The sequence below is a fragment of the Euprymna scolopes genome, chromosome 30 (assembly GCF_053919585.1).
Source record: "Euprymna scolopes isolate OS-2025 chromosome 30, ASM5391958v1, whole genome shotgun sequence".
NCBI classification, from domain to species: Eukaryota; Metazoa; Mollusca; class Cephalopoda; order Sepiida; family Sepiolidae; genus Euprymna; species Euprymna scolopes.
This window is the reverse complement of record NC_136511.1, coordinates 52,533,501-52,551,291: the sequence shown is the minus strand read 5'-3', so window position 1 is coordinate 52,551,291 and position 17,791 is coordinate 52,533,501. Positions and strand designations below refer to the sequence as shown.

General features: G+C 33.8%; 1 protein-coding gene across 1 annotated transcript in view; it reads left to right on the top strand.

Moving 5' to 3' along the window:
* The window catches only part of LOC145254807 (fatty acid-binding protein homolog 9-like), a 214,784-nt gene that overhangs the window by 99,344 nt on the left and 97,649 nt on the right, over positions 1 to 17,791 (top strand). The window contains exon 2 of the mRNA XM_080113617.1: positions 7,135 to 7,316. Coding sequence (XP_079969743.1) covers positions 7,135 to 7,316 — 182 coding nt within the window. The remainder of the gene's footprint in view (positions 1 to 7,134; positions 7,317 to 17,791) is intronic.

Sequence of the window (17,791 nt, the reverse complement as noted above, 5' to 3'; positions counted from 1 at the left end):
ACTTTATTTATTTATTTATTTATTGAAATTAATAAATATAGTATATGTTAAGCTTAAATATATATTTAAATAAAATACAATATTGGTACATATATCAGATAAACTAATATTAATAATAATAATATTGATGATCAAAATTTTTATTAATAAAGGTATCAAGTTAAATGTTACAAGTGAATTTGAAGAGCTTTATCACCGCGTAAGCAGAAAGGCCTGATATATAAAATCAATAGTAGCGTCTTTGATATCACCGGGATCATTCGAAATGAATGTTTCTGTTTAAAGCACACTTTCACAATGACACTGAATTTGGTTTTATTTTAAACTTTAATTCAAGCCATTATCACCTAACAACCAGTAAGGCTAGATTCTTTGATATGATAAAAAGCGTTCGAAATGAACGTTTCTTTTTCAAGCAAAATTGATGCATGATACTTGACTTTTGCTTTGTAAACTTTAATGCAAACCATTATATATAAAAATACTTTCATAAAACCAACAGTAGGTTCTCTACAGTGCAATGTAGACTACAGTGTATTGTGAACTAAGTCACTGGGGGAGGCATGTGAAGCTTCCTCCAGATGCATCACGATGAGTCCCCAATTAGAGCAATCAATCAATCGATTTGATTGAAGGGTGATTTCATCGATTTCGATGACAATAAAAATACGTGAGCGTGAAACATTTGTTGATCATAATTCAATCCCGGACAACATCGGGTTACCCTGCTAGTATATCATGGTCAATACCAGGTGGGTGAACATTTGGTAAGGCTAGACATTCGGTATGCACCGCGCCGTTGACGGGGAAATTTCAATATTGGCATCTGGATGCACGTTTAATTCACTGGGAGAGAGGCACCTCCAGTCTTCGTTAAAACATGCATCTAAAAGGAGGAAAAACTCTGATATAAAGCTTGAGGTCTGCTGCCTTCTCTGCCTTTTGGCAGCCATTGCACCGACAGAGATTAACAGTCGTGCCAAAAAGTGTGCTTATTTCTCCACGAAACCTTCACCACTATAAACAAATAATCTGTTTGGATTTTCGGACAATTTAGTTGATGTGGTGGAAAATTGTAGGTCTTAATCGGCGGTAGGGTTCATTTTTTAACTTTGACTCCATGTTCAAGTAACCTACATTAAAAATTTCAAGTGTTTACTCGTAGACCCAAAATTGGCGAAGAAGTTTGGTAGAGTTTTCAAAGGTCAAATCGTTGAACTTTGACCCCTTGATAGACAAATTTCTGGCCGAAAACCGATTAAAAAAATTTTCACAAATATCAATAGCCCTTACGTCAAATCTCGGCTCTGTAGACTGAAAATTGACAGGGTAGTTTGGTAGGAGAATGTATGCACACAGACACACACACACAGAGGCAGTTTCAGTTATATATATATATATATATATATATATATATATATATATATATATATATATATATATATATATATATATAAAACATGAGTTTGTTAGTTGCGTAGGAACTTCGCTCAACTGAAGGACAAATAATTTTACGACTTTCTCTTTTCTGAGACTTGGGTTCAGACTGATTGGAAAGCGGAACCTGTTTACCGGAAATGACGTCAGGAATAATCAATCGTCAGAACATGTAGAGGTGCCAGCTCAACAAATATTGTTAAAGCAGTTACCCTGCTAATCTATGAATTTGTTCCGAAAACACACAGACAGATATATATATATATATATATATATATATATATATATATATATATATATATATATATATATATATATATATAATAAATGCTAGGGGATTATACACAATGTAGAAAATATGCATAATAGAACTGAAAATAGTTAAATGAAACAATAATAAGAAACCCTAAAAAATAAATCATTAACTAATGAACGTTCTTTTTTCGAAGGAATATGCAAATTAGTTAAACTTCATTAAGCTGCATATATATGACTGAGTATATTAAGAAGTTTGTTTTAATAATGTTTAAATAGGAAACATAGGCTTTGAATACCAATGTAAGTGCGACAAAATCTAACCTTTATATGTATATCGATCTAAATATATATATATATTATTTTTATTTATTATATATTAAGATATTTTATTTAAATATTTATTAAATAGTTTAACGTGCATAAAAGTTATCCAAAAAATATTTGATAGATATTCAAATGAAAAAATATTTTGATATTTAATAAATAAATAAGAAAAAAATAATTCCCAAAAAAATGGAGGCAACGCAAATAAACAAAGTCCAGGTAACACCCTCGTCGCTTAGGGAAGTGGAACAATTAAATACAACCGAATCGTTAATAATAAAAAAAAAAATAACAGGCCTTGTATATACGTAAAAAGAATTTTAAGAAATTTCAAACGTTATCCTTGTGGGAGAATTACTAGGAGAAAGTGAAAGTATCTTCATGTCAGAATGGCCTGATGAATTTTAGTACAGAGAAATTGAAGACAATTAAAACTCTCTATGTGTTGCTTTCGTCCATTTTTTTTTTCTTTTAATTAAGATGCTTAATGGATTAATGAAGGGTATATGATAAAAGTGTGCTGGTGGCCATACATTTAATGGAGGATAGGTCATCCTGAATACAGAAAAAAAAAACACGCAAGAACACACACATCATGTAGGTCAGAGATTAACATTGTTGAGTTCCTTGTTGTTTGAGGGCTTTTTTTTACATGGTAGTCACCACTAATCAACGCCCAGAAGCCACTCGGGGATAAGGGTTATTGCGTGTACAGTAATCAAGGGAATAATATCGTAGTAATCGATAGTAATGGAGATTTGATAAAGTGTCTTACTTAAGAGGGCGGTTTATCAGGAATTTGTTTATGTTGGACTTGAAGACATCCAAGTTGTAATCAGGTGGGAAACAGGCAAATGGAAGAGAGTTTCATAGGCGTGCACTTCTAAGAAAGAAACTTTGTTCATGGAATCTACGTTTTTATTTAGGCATAGATAAAGAAAAGGGAAATTTATGTGCAGTGATTTCAGCTAGACGGGTGTTTCTCGTGAAAGATTGGCGAGGGGGGATCAGAGATTGGAGCTCAGACGAGCACTTGACATGAAAATAACGATAAAACAATACTACACTTCATCTTGTCTGTTCGGCAGTTTTTATTCTTAATCTAATCCAGAGTGGAACTTGTTGGCTTTTTCCCAACATGAAAAACAGACCTTGAGTCTAACTTTGTCTAGGGATAAATTGTTCAGATGAGTTTTTTTTTTTTAATTCAATTTTCACCCCAAACAAGGCACAGTGCCACTTTGAAGTAGGGGGAGGGCTACTATCGGGGACACAAGTTACAGTGATATTATGACGAGAGATGAGTAGCAAGATGTCTTTCCACATTACACTTGAACTTCTGCATGTCAGTACAATTGAGAAAGCAGAATCCCGGAAGAGAGTTCAAAACTCTAGCGATTTGGGGGAAGAAACTATTGGAATAGAAGGCCTTCTTACGCCTAGGGATCTCTACTGTGAAGGGGTGGGATTTAGCTGCTTGTCGGGCTTGTCGGGGGTATTCACATAGAGGGGGTACAAGTGCTTGTAGTTCGTCAGAACATTCACCATTAAAATACTTGTAGAACAGGCAGAGGGAAGTGGAACAAAAAGAACGGAATCCAAATGTATAAAGCCAAAATTTCTTCCAGCTATGGAAAAAAATACTAGACCGCATTCAAAAAAGTATTCACAACAATACGTTTGCATAAATTATTGTGGTTTGGAATTATGTAAACGAAAAAAAGGTTAATATGCCGTCAAATAGGCATACCAACCCACAGAAAGAAAGAGAGCGGGGCTAGCGAGATTAGTAGACGAAAAGAAGTTGGGAACCAGTTAGATATAAAGGGCGATAGAGAGGGGGTTAAATGCACATAAGAAAGGAGTGTGAGGGCGGGAAAGAAGTTGACTTTTGGAGTTGATAAAAAAAAAAGATGGCGTCGTATAATTGATTATTCCGCGCGCAAAGGCAAAAAGCGTTTCGGGCCAAAAATCCATCCGATGCTCTCAACTGACTTCATTCATTTTACATTTTGACATATTTTGTAAAGAAACCACTAATCACATTCCTGGGCGATACATTATGAAATTATCCCATTTCTCGCTTCGCGGCTTTTGCGCGAACACAACTAATAAATAAGTGTCAATTTCACTTTCTTTCTATCGCTTCTCTTCTTCCCTTCTATTCTTTATCTTTCTAGCTTTCTCTTTCTCTCGTCTTTATCCTCCTCTCTTTTCTCTTTCACCAAACACTATGTTCTCTTTTTCTTCCTTTCTTTATTCTCTTCTCACGTTCGTTTCTCCTGTTCTCTCCCGTTTCCTCCTCTCTCACTATCTTTTCTCTGTCTGTCTGTCTGTCTGTCTGTCTGTCTCTCTCTCTCTCTCTCTCTCTCTCTTATTATCTTCTCTTTTATATTATACTAGCCTGGGTGCACGGCGTTGCCCGGGTGTTTGTAGGTGTGTGTTGAGCAAAAAAAAAAACAAGAAAAAAAGTTGTAGTTGGCAGACAGGCTCAAACCCATAACGCGAAGGCGGAAAAGAAAGTAGAGGTGTGTGTAAGGGTGTGTTGAGCAAAAAAAAAAGTGGTAGTACGCAGGCAGGTTCGAACCTGTATCGTAAAGGAGGCAAAAAGAAAACGTGAAAAAAAGAGTGAAGGAATTAATGCTTTTGGCAAAGTTTTAGATATTTGTCGTCCGAAGAGTCCAGCTTCAAAACGATACCGATCTCGTAAAAATCAGTCGCTTCTGTCGAACGTTTTTGCGAGACATGCATATATACATATATACATACATACATATATACATACATACATGCATAAATGCATACATACATGCATTCATTTAAACAGACAGGTGAGATTCATATTATAGATTTTCGCTTTTATAGATATGGATTTCAAAATCTACTGACTGAAATTTTTGTATGGATCTTTGTTATAATAAGGTGCAGTGGACAAAGTAGTGTGGTAGCTAGTCTATGTACAGTTAGGAATTAATGAGAATTAGTAGTTAATCCAAAATTGAGCGCAAATTTAACCGTATTCAACCATCAAGTTAGCACAAAGCCCTCATTTTTAATCAATGACTATAATTTTAATTTTTTAATCATATAAAAGTTTAGCACACACACACACACTTACATATATATATATATATATATATATATATATATATATGGGGCGACTAGAATGTAAACAAAGGGCAGATAACTTCTCTCTTTAAAATCGCAAAGGGAGCGAAAAGAAAAAATACTACAGAATAGCTAATAAAAAATAAATAAATAAATAAACAGTCTTTCATTTAATTAGCGATAAAAATCGTGCATAAAGATTACCCGAAGTCTGATGATAAAACACCAAGCTATATATCGAGCGGTGACGAGTTCGATCCTTATCAACAAGTTTAGCTATGCTGATGACAAGTGTTACTTAGAGATATGCACTTGAAAATATTTAGAATAATTTATATATATATATATATATATATATATACATATATATATATATATATATATATATATATATATATATATATATATATATATATATATATATATATATATATATAAATGAAGGTTTCATTATTAAATTCAGTACATTAAAAAATTACGACAAATTTATTATTCGACAAGGAATACAAAAATTTTTAATATTTTTCTTAATCCATGGATTTGGGAAAATCGATGTGATCGGTTTTCGGCCAGAAATTTTGCGATTAAGGAGTCAAAATTCAACGATTTGACCTTTGAGAACTCTACCAAACCCCTACGACAATTTTGAGTTTACGTACTTGAAATTTTAGATATAGGTTCCTTGGACATGGATCTAACTTAATAAGTCCATTTGAGCCCAAAACAATAAATTTTAAGAGGTTATAATAGGGGTCAAATTTTAAAAAAAAATAACCTCTGCGGTCTCTTCCAAATTACTCAGAGAATTTCTGGTCTAAATATTTGAAATTTTACTTAAAGGGTATTCAGAGATAGGGCAAGCTTTTTCGTCAGTTTGGGTCGAAAATTTTTAGTTACCAATATATAAATGTATGTATGTATGTATGTATGTATATATGTATGTATGTATGTATGTTTGCATGTCTGCCTTAAACTTTCAATAGAGGCGACGGATTTTACCAAGATCAGTATCGTTTTAAAGTTCGACCTTTCATACGACAAATATCGAAAAATTGGCTAAAAACATTAATATCTTCCCCTTCAATTAGGAACTTTTCTACAGGGGTGGGGTCACTTTTTTCGCCGATACTTTTTAAAGGTATCCTCTCCTTTAGATTGTCTAGCCTTAATTCTTAAAAATGTCGCTTCCGGTTTGGCGGTATTCGTAACAGCATAAACGTTAGGTTTTACCCCGTTCTTTTCCTCCTTTGCGGTACGGGTTCGAGCCTGTCTTCCTACTACCACTTTTTTTTTCATTTTTTTTGCTCAACATACACATCCAAACACCGGGCTGAAATGCTAGTATATATATATATATATATATATATATATATATATATATATATATATATATATATATATATATATATATATATATATATATATATATTGCAGTTGGAAGCATGTACTTATAGGATCATATTTCCTTGATTAAAGGAGACATGCTTATGTATCTTCGATGAATGTACAATACGGATGCTGTAAGATTAGTCAACGGTTCAAAACGTCAGGTTCTCTTAAGCAGCCGACTAATGATTTTTAATCCCCCCCTCCGCACCACAAAAAAAAAATCAACAGACCGTTCTTGTAATAAACTGGCCCTGCTGCTTGCGGTGTAATGCTTGTTCTATGTAGTTTTAGAAGGTCCATCCTCCCAGGCTTTGCCTTCTCCCTTAGAGAACGTGTTTAGTTGATTGCTAATCGCTCTGGGCGCTCTTACTGGGAAATGTTGACGGAGCACCCCAGGCACTTTTTGCGGGTCAGAGTGTCTCCTCTTTGGAGGGATGACCTCTCAATCCCACTTCCCGATCCTGGTGTCACAGTTAATGAAGTGGGATAGAACGAAATACCTCTGTCTTGAACATTCTTCATTTTCCCCTTTATTCACCGAGCTTTCGGCTCACTTCAGTCGACTGTGATTCTGTTTAGTAATATTTATGTTTTTTTTTATCTTCTCTTGTCGTTCAGGTCTTCCCCCCGAGAAGAAAGAATGGTACAGAGCGGCCCGGACCGAGATCGAATACAAGCAGCTAAATGATGAAGGTTGGGAAATCAACGTCGGCATCGTTGGAGTACCAAAAGGAAGAACCTTTAAGTTCAAGTTGGGGGAAGCTTATGAATCGGCCTCCATCGATGGGTCGCCAATGAGGGTAAGGCTTTTTATTCTTTTTATTTTTGTTCTTGTTCTTGTTTTTCTTCTTCTCTTCTTCTCATTATTATTTTTATTAGTATTATTATTATTATTTTTATTATTATTATTATTAATTTTATTATTATTAATTTTATTATTATTATTATTATTATATTATTAATTTTATTATAATTATATTATTATTGTATTATTATTATTAATTTTATTATTATTATTATTATTATCATTATTATTATGATTATTATTATATTATTATTATTAATTTTATTATTATTATTATTATTATTAATTTTATTATTATTATTATTATTATTATATTAATTTTATTATTATTATATTATTATTAATTTTATTATTATTATATTATTATTATTATATTATTATTAATTTTATTATTATTATTATTATTATTATTATTAATTTTATTATTATTGTATTATTATTGTATTATTATTATATTATTATTATATTATTATTATTATTTTTATATTATTATTTTTATTATTATTTATTATTATTATTATTATTATTATCATTATTATTATTGTTGTTGTTGTTGTTGTTTTTGTTGTCGTTGTTGGATCACAAGGAGCTTTCACAAAGGTTATCAAAGGTCTCATTGATTACAGCCGGTGGTGTTTCCTGGAAGCTGAGTGAAAACAAGTCTTCCCAAATTTCCAATACTCCACTTCTTTCGATGCCATGGTCAAATAAATTTGCATTATCACAACAGCTGCTTGCCATTGATTTCTCGTTGGCAGCTGCCATTGGTCTTTACTGGAATTTGAGTAGCAATAAGTCTCTCCAAGGTCCCAGTTCTCTTCGCACTTATATAGTGGAGGCCCGGTCACTCCTCGGTCTTTCCTTCCTCCTTGGCTATTTGGTTTCACTCTCTTTTTGGGATGGATGGTGAACATTATGTGATAATGGGGGATGGGGTTGGGTTAGAGAACTTATAGGTATACAGCTTCAATGTTCTTGGTTCCATGTAGCACTTCATGTTTTGTCTCTGTGGCGGTTTCGTCTACGCTTTTGTTTCGTGTGCGTTAGTCTCCACCTTCAAGGGTTTTCCTTAATATTTAAGCTGTTTCCATTATTGTTGTTCGTTGTATTTTTCCAATTATTATTATTATTATTATTATTATTATTGTTGTTGTTATTATTATTATTATTTACTAACTAGGAATAGTCACACAGGCCATCATCAAAGATTTCTCTTTGAGAATAACTTGTGCTGTTCTCTGGAATCTGAATGACAACAAGTCTTCCCAGATTTCCAGTACTTTCTACCTCTTTCGATAACCTTTGCAACAGAATTTGCGTTATCGCAACAGCCGTTTACTGTTGATTTCTCGTTCGCAGCAACCATTGGCCTTCACTAAAATTTGGGTCGCAATAAGCCTTTCCAAGGTCCCAGTCCCCTTCGCGCTCATCCAGCGGAGGTCTGGCTAGTGCTCTCCCTTTCCTCGGTCTTTCCATCCTCCTTGACTCTCCTGACTTATTTGGTGTGGCGCCAGTGTATGGTGACATACACACACACAAAAAGGGGGATGACTGGAACCTAGTGGCCCATGGGAGTACCTTACAATTATACAGTTCTAGTTTTCATGATTTCATGTGGTGTTCTTTTGTGTTTTATTCACAGGCGTTTCTGTGTCCAGTTTGTGTCCGTAGTTCATGTGTGATGTTGGTTTCCACATTCAAGGGGTTTCCTTAATATTTCTGCAGTTTTTATTTTTGTTATCCGTTGTATCTTCTCAGCTATCATTTTGATTTCAATCTCTCTCATTCTTTTTTCAACGTTTTTCGGTATTGTTTCTAGCGCTCCTACTATTACTTTTTTACATGGAGGTCACCACTTATCAAGGCCCGGAAGCCACTCAGGGATAAGGGTTATTGCGTGTACAGTAAACAATGGGATAGTATCGTAATAATCGTTAGTATTGGAGATTTGATAAAGTGTCTTACTTAAGGGGGCGGTTCATCAGGAATTTGTTTATGTTGGACTTGAAGATATCCAAGTTGTAGTCAGAGTTCCACAGGCGTGCACTTCTAAGAAAGAATCTTTGTTCACGGAATCTACGTTTTGATTTAGGCACAGATAAAGAGTGGGGAAAATTACTGACAGTGGTTTCAGCTAGACGGGTGTTTTTCGTGAAAGATTGGCGAGGGGGGACCAGAGATTAAAGCTCAGACGAGCACTTGCCATGGAAATAACGATAAAACAAAGACAGGCCCGCAACGTCTTTTCTGTGGGAGAGAGGTTGAATGGAAGAGAAAAGGGCATCCCCCACTAAGCCACGAAGTCTATTTTTCAAAATAAAAATTAAACAACATGATGGTAGAAACCCACCCAATAAATGTTACGTAAGTAGGTTTCTACCGCCATTTTGTTTTATTTCTTATTTTGAAGTGATTATCGAGTCTTCAAAAACATCGTAGACATTTTTTCTTGTTCTTCGATAGCGATTAATATTACTTGCTTAGCGAATCTAATAAACATTTTAAATTAAATACAAACACTAAAAACTTATCCAGTTAGGTGGAAAAGTAACTTATTTTGCTTTTGATAATATTTATTTGTTATATTTTTGTTTTTTGACAACTTTTCATATCTATGTGGACTGTAATACAAACCCAATAATTCTTTCACTAAATATTGAAAAAATTTTAAAGGAACCAGAATCGGTAATTGTATCGAAATCGAGTGAATATTGGAATCGTTCCATCACTAGGATTATTACATTCCGGACAATTCTGATCTGGTCAATTATGCCCTGACCATTTGCATCACTGGATATTTCTCTCTCAACCATTGGAGTTTTTTAACATTTGCGCCCCGGATAACTGCGTCTAGGTGGAATGTTTATGTCCTGATAGTATAACATCGTGCATATGAGCGCGTGGGAAAATATTAGTAGCAGCAAAAGATAACTGGCTTGCGAAGTGATTGGCAGAAGCAGCAGTAGCTGAAAAAGCGTGTATACAAATTAGGAAGTATGCGCGAGAAGAAAAAGGGGAAATGGGGAGAAAAAATGCTCCACATAGTCGATAGAAGAAAAATGTGACATCGAAGAAAATGGACGTGTAAAGTCGAGGAGGAGAATGGGCTGGATGTGGCTTTATTGCGGTCCGAGGAGGACAGATTTTAAGTTGTGTTAAAACAGAAGAGTAATGATAATAAAACCGTTTGTAAAAAAAAAAAAAAATGACGATATTTTTCTTTATTTTTATCCTCTTGTTTGTATGTAACGACATTTTGGGGGTTTGTATTGTTGCGTGCATTTTTTATTCTCGGAATTTATTTGGCCATGTACAAAGTATAGTATTTTTTTTTTCTACCATCGATTTGTAAAGAAAACCTTCTCGACTGAAACAACCCAGAGTTCCTTTTGGGAGGAACCGGGTTAGGAACAATATTACGTAATAATAAAAATGCAAACGATCATTAAGAACAGAAAATACAAAATGGCAGTTTATAAATCATTGCGATAACAAAGCTAATATATCAGAAATGGCATGTGAATAAGTTGTTACGACACAGTCTGTGAAATCGGCGGCATGTGTTCGAATCCAGTACGAAGCTTTTCACTGACTTATGCACAAATCGTGTGTATGACATTTTGTAATGTTGACAAAGACTGGTTTATATGCCATAAAAAGAAAATATGTTTTTTTCTTCTTTTTCTGATCTTTCTTCCTTTTGTCGTCGTCGTCATCATTATTATTATTATTATTATCATTATTATTATTATTATTATTATTCCTGGGGCAGGAATGTGAGAGAGAAGGGGAATAAGAAGTGGAGCAATTATGCTCCATTGGCCTTGGAGATAAGGCGTATACACGGGGTTAAAACACAAATAATCCCGGTCGTAGTTGGTACACTAGGAGTAGTATCAAGTCGTCTGTAAGGACAATTGAAAACTACAAATCCCTGATGTTTTAGACGGCGTTCAGACCTCTGATATTGAAGGTACCACCAACGTCCTTAGGAAAACCCTTGATCTTTGAAGCGCCTGGTTTGAAGCTGGGATTGAGGGAAATTCTCTGGAAATGAATCCTATCCTTTTCCAGAGAGACGTTGATAAACGAAATCAGAATTATTATTTCTATTCCCTTTTTTATTTCCTTTCTCTACTAGCAGATTAGCCCGGATTTGCTCGAGCCCTATGTACTGTTCATAACTTTATGCGCGCACGCACACACACACATATATATATATATATATATATATATATATATATATATATATATATATATATATATATATATATTTATTTATTTATTTAAAAGTTTGACTCATGTCAAAGTAACCTACATCTAAATTTCTAAGTGTTTAGGCTACAAAATTGGCGGAGGATTTTGGTAGAGTCTGCAAAGATCAACTCTTTCAACTTTGACCTCTTGGCAGCCAAATTCTCGCCCAAAAACTGATTAAAAAGTTTGCTGCATGTTTGAATACCCTTTATGTAAAATTTCAAATGTTTAGATCAAAAATTGGCTGAGTAATTTGGTAGAGATCGCAGGGGGGCAATTTTTTTTTTTTTTTTAATTTGACCCGAATTTTGACCCCTTAACATTTATTATTTTGAGCTCAAATCAAATTAAAAAGTTTGATCCATGTCCTGGTGACCCACATCTAAAATTTCAAGTGTTTTAGACCCCAAATTGGCAAAGGAGTTTGGTAGAGTTTTCAAAGGGTCAAATCGTTGAACTTTGACCCCTTAACAACCGAATTTCTGGCGGAAAATGGATTAAACAGATTTTCCCAAATTTCAATATCTCTTATGTCAGACTTCGAGTGTGTAGACTGAAACTTGACAGAGTAGTTTGGTAGGGAAATGTACACATACAAACAAACACACATACACACACACACAGACAATTTCATTTTTATAGATATAAATTTGTATTAATTCTTTTACTAATTTTTCCTCCTCCTCCTCCTCCTCCTCCTTTTCTTCGTTCTTCTTTTTCTTATTATCATTCTCCTCCCGTTTTTTTTTTCTTACTACTCATTGTCCTCTTTTGTATTATTCCTTTTTCTACTTCTTCCTCTTTTCATTCTTATTCTTTTGATTCTAATGTTTACATTTTCTCTGTCGCGTTCTCTTTTTTTATCTCTTACTCGTTTTTTTTTATTTCTTATTATTATATTTCTGTTTGTTTTCCTCATTGTTTTTTTCGTTTTCTTCCTCGCTTCCTCCTCTTTTTTCTTCTTCTTCTGCTTCTTCTTCTTTTTCTACTACTACTACTACTACTACTACTACTACTACTACTCGTCTTTTTTCCTTATCATATTTCTTTTTGTTTCCCCTCATTGTTTTTTCGTGTTCTTCCCCTCTTCCGTCTCTTTCTTCTTCTTCTTCTACTACTACTACTACTACTACTACTACTACTACTACTAATACTACTAATACTACTCGTCCATCTTGTTCTCCCTCATTCTTCTTTTTCCTCATTCTTTCAATTTTTCGAAATTTTATTTTTTCAATTTATTTCATTTCTTTTTTTCATCTTATGTTTTTTATTATTTATTTTATTTAAATATTTTTGCTATCTCATGTTTTTTCCACGTTTCTTTTCTTTCCTTTTCTTTTGCTAATTGATTATAAACCACAATATTACCTCCCCTCCTAATATCATCCTCACTGCACCCCGAATAATACGAAAATCTAAATTGGATCCGCCCCAGCGTATATATTTCCCAGTGATTTCCGGTCCAACTTTTGTCCGTATAAATTGGAAAGCCTAATAATCACAGCAAAATGTCGGCGCTATTACATAGTCGGGCGGACTTCGGCTTTGGTGTCTTCGCAACAAAGATGGCGGAGATACCAAACATTTTGTAATTTGGCAGAATATAATTTAATATAATGATTTAAGTAAGCGAGGGAATGAAGAATTGACAGAAGGGTCAACCGGTATGCATAAAAAAATGCCAGACATTTGACCATACGAGAAAGAAGCAAAACTTACACACACACACACACACACACACACACACACACACATATATATATATATATATATATATATATATATATATATATATATATATATATATATATATATAGTATAACTCCTATACTTTGAACATCCGCTTCGTTCAAATTACAGGATGCTGTTCGAGTTTCGTGATAAAAAAAAATGTGCTGCAGTTAACTTTAATTTTCTAAGAATTAAGAAATAATAAATTAAATTCATTGCTATATGATACTTCAAGTATATATTAATTTGAGTTTACGATATATTGCAAGTAAGAATTGTTAAATATTATCAGGAACAAAAACATTGAAATTAAATTAAATCTACTCTTACTTGTTAGGTATTTATTACCTAAGTTATCATCTACAGAAATCATACATTTATGTAAAATACATTTTTTTATTTATATATTCATTGAATGAGTCTCATTGCAGTTTCTATTTTCATCGATTGAGCTCTTGGGCGCTGCCATTGTATTCCGTAAGCGATCACGAAAATCTACAATATCTTGGTTCTGTAGCTTCTTTATTATTATATCTCTTCGGAATGACATTGCTTGCAAAACATAGTTGTCACTAAAGTAAGGACTTTTTTCTAGAAATTTTATAACCGTCTCCATAGACTTTTCTGCATCATCCCATGATATTGCTTCATCAGAGTGTTCTTGGTTATTTACATTAGGGTCAAGAGAATGGGAACTGTCGCTATTTTCATGACTATTCCTGCCTTCAGGATATTGATCAGTAGTTTCTTCATCTTGTTCCACCCACGTTTCAACATCATTTGCATTAAGTGATTTAAGAACAGCGTGATTGGTCGGTAACCGTTTGGTTTCAAGAATTTTTCTAGACCAGATGTATTCTCTGATTCTTTCAGTTCAGAAACCTTTGGCGCTGGGCATAATTTACCCCATGCTTTTGTTAATGTGCTTGCTCGAACTTGATTCCATGCACTTGCGAGAGAAAATATGGCATCTGATAGTAAAATGGCGATGAAAATTGCTTATACTCACGGTACTATTTATTATATTCATCATGAAATCATTTCTGTAGAAATCCCTTGATCCATAGGTTGGATTAGAGGAGTCACATTAGGTGGTAAATAGCACACAAAAATATTCCCGCAAGATGACACTAGTTCTGACTCAGGAGATGTGCTCTACAATTGTCCGACAGAAGCAAGCACTTTGAATCAGGTTTATCTTATTCAAGAAAACGCCTCTGGACAACTGGCACAAATTCTTGCAAGAAACATTTTTTTTTAAACTGTTGATTCATCCATCCATTTCCTGAAGAATAATAAGATACTGGCAAAGGCGAAACTCCTTTCAATGCTCGGGGACACTTTGATTTGCCGATGACAAGAAGCTTAAGTTTATGAGTTCCAGAAGCATTAGCGCATGCCATCACTATTAGTCTTTCTCTATTTAATTTGAATCCTTTTATTTTCTGCTCCTCGGATCCGGCTAATGTTTTTGTAGGTAAGCACTTCCAATTTACGTCACTTTCATCAGCGTTGTAAACATCTTCTGGTGTTAAACCATAATCGGCAATTATCGTCTTGAATTTGTCAAAATAATTTGATGCTGCGTGTGTATCAGCAGACCGTTGTTCGCCTGACATTGTTAATTGTCTTATACCATGTCTACTCTTAAAGCTTCAAAGCCAGCTTTCACTGAATTTCATATCTTCTGCGATATTCATCTCTTCCTTAAGAGATTTTGCTTTAGCAATTAACATGGGCCTAGATATTGCTACACCTTCATTCCGTTTTGCTACAAACCACTCATGCAATATTCGATCGAATTCAACTTGCTCTGGTCTGCGAAGTGCCCTTCTTTTTACATGTTTTTTATTTGAAGAGAAAGGAGCAGCCTTCAATATCTCCTCCTTTTTCTTTTTGATGTAAAACAGTGTACTTCTTCCAATCTTATAATCTCTCAATAAAACGCTATTTTACAACTCCAGCATCTAATTTTTCTATAATTTGACGTTTTTCGAGTAAAGTCAGTGTCACTTGTTTTCTTTTAGAGTTGCAAGCCATTGTGATGGGTTGTTTTTCACTATTTTAAATATAGCAATCTGAAAAAAATTATAGTTAGTGTAAATTAATTATCAATAGCTAATCTACATTAATTACATAGTACCAATATTAACATTTCTGCGCAATATCTGACTAAACCATGTAAACAGTTTTACCGCAACTCCGCATCAAATATGATAATACAATTTCAATGACGAGACAGTTCAAGTTTAGAGAAAGTCCAGGTTTAGAAGAAATCCAAATGAGAGGAAGTCCAACTTTAGAGGAAGTTCAAATTAAAGGAGTTTTACTGTATATACATATATATATACATATATATATATATATATATATATACATATATATATATATACATATATATATACATATATATACATATATCTATAATATAAAGCTGAACGTCTGTGTTTGTGTCTGGTCACGAATAGGCTCCTATATGGTTGACTATTATAGAAAACTGATCACATATGATGATAGAAGATCTATTGAGACACAGGAATGAGTATGTTTGATCTGGCATAATGATGATTCATTAAAATTGTGGGGTCTGCATACGTGCTTGGTCCACAAAGTATTGAAATAAAAAAAATTAAAATAAAACGTTTACAAGTGTTTTTGATATAGATGTACATAATAATACTTTCATAAGTATGTTTCAACTTAAATAGGGATGGTATAATAAAATTGTGGGGTCTGCGTTCGCGCCTGGCCTCCATAGAATGGAAATAGGCACAAACTTTAATAAAGACTTTTCATATCTATCTGCGTAAGTATACTTTCATAATTATGTTTCAGTTTGAAGAAATATGGTATAATAAAATTATAGGGTGTTCGTTCGCGCCTGACCTCCATAGAATGGACATATGTCACAAAGTTTAACAAGGTTTTTTAATATAGATCCACAGAATATTGTAATAAGTGTTTCAATGTTAACAGGTATGGTATAATAAATTATGGGGTTTATCTATTTTATCTTTACTGTCATCATATTTTGCTTTGGTTTTGATACCCCAAATTCGAATCTATCTATTTACAACCCTTCCTTTTGATAACCTATCATACTTTCATAAATCAAAGTCCATTTTCTGTAGGCTGTTTTTGAACCCAGTCAACGACGGGTACTTTTGCTAGTATATATATATATATATATATATATATATATATATATATATATATATATATATATATATATATATATATATCAGGGCTCCTTCACTCTTTTAACAGACTATGGATATCCACGAAGGAGTGCCTGGGTGAAATTTTCTTGGCAGAAGGTGCGCAGTCTCCAACCACACCTCTCCCGAGTCGACTTTGTTAAATACCAGTGGCAAATGAATTACAGGACGACTGGAAACACATGCCGAGATAAGGGGGAGCACATATAGCGCCTAGAATTCCCAAATGGTCACCCCTCTGGTACTAACCAGGCTCAACATAGCTTAACTTCGGTGATCTGACGAGAACAGGTGTGTCAACGCGATTATATATATATATACATATATATATTCGAGGATAATTCCAAAAGTAAAACCTCCTATTTTTTAACTCTAAAAGCTGAAGAACTACGGAGAAGGGAATGGTACCATTAAAACGTGCTCCAGAATTTTTTTTCTACATTGTCACCGCCATTCTCAATACACTTTTGCCAGGGAATAACGATGGCTGAGTTTATACACCGAGTATATACAGTTCTTTATATATGTATATTATAGACCGTGGCGTCATAATGGTATATATACAGATCCCACTGTGTGTCTTTAAATGTGTGTATCTTATACGCTATCCCGTCAATTGCCGCGTGCTTCAATATAGGTTCATAGACTAACGCTATAACAGTCAGTCATTCGAAGTATCTATACTCGTTCAATGTATTAATGCGTGTGGGGATACGTATTCTTATACAAAGCGTTGTATTACGTAGCGCACAGTCAAATGGATGTGTCTTGCGTTGCATATTAATCCCTTTTGTTCGCCGACAGTTAGTAGTCGACTTGAAACTCTGCAATAAAGATACTTCCAACTTCTGATATATCATGTAGTTAAACACACAAATTCTTGTTAAACTTATTAAGTAGCTGTTATTTACCTTTCATGATATTCCATGCTAGCTTTTACATCTTGGCCGTAAACGTCCTCTTATTTGCCAAGACGTGATGTGACGATCTATATCGTCAAGCGAATCTCTATAACTAAAAGCCAACTATTCTCTTTGATCCAATCATTAACCTAATACAATCAAAATATTTCTTTGTTCCCATAACCTGACTGCGTCATCTCTTTTTCCGTTTTGCAAATAAGACCAACTTTTTTTATTGTAAATTCTTAATTCAGACCCGTTGCCATTTGTTTAGAATTCCTTTCGTGGCGCTTTTCTTTTTTTTTTCAATTTGTTTCAAATATTTAACTTGTCTTTACTTGACCTTTCATTATTTGTTT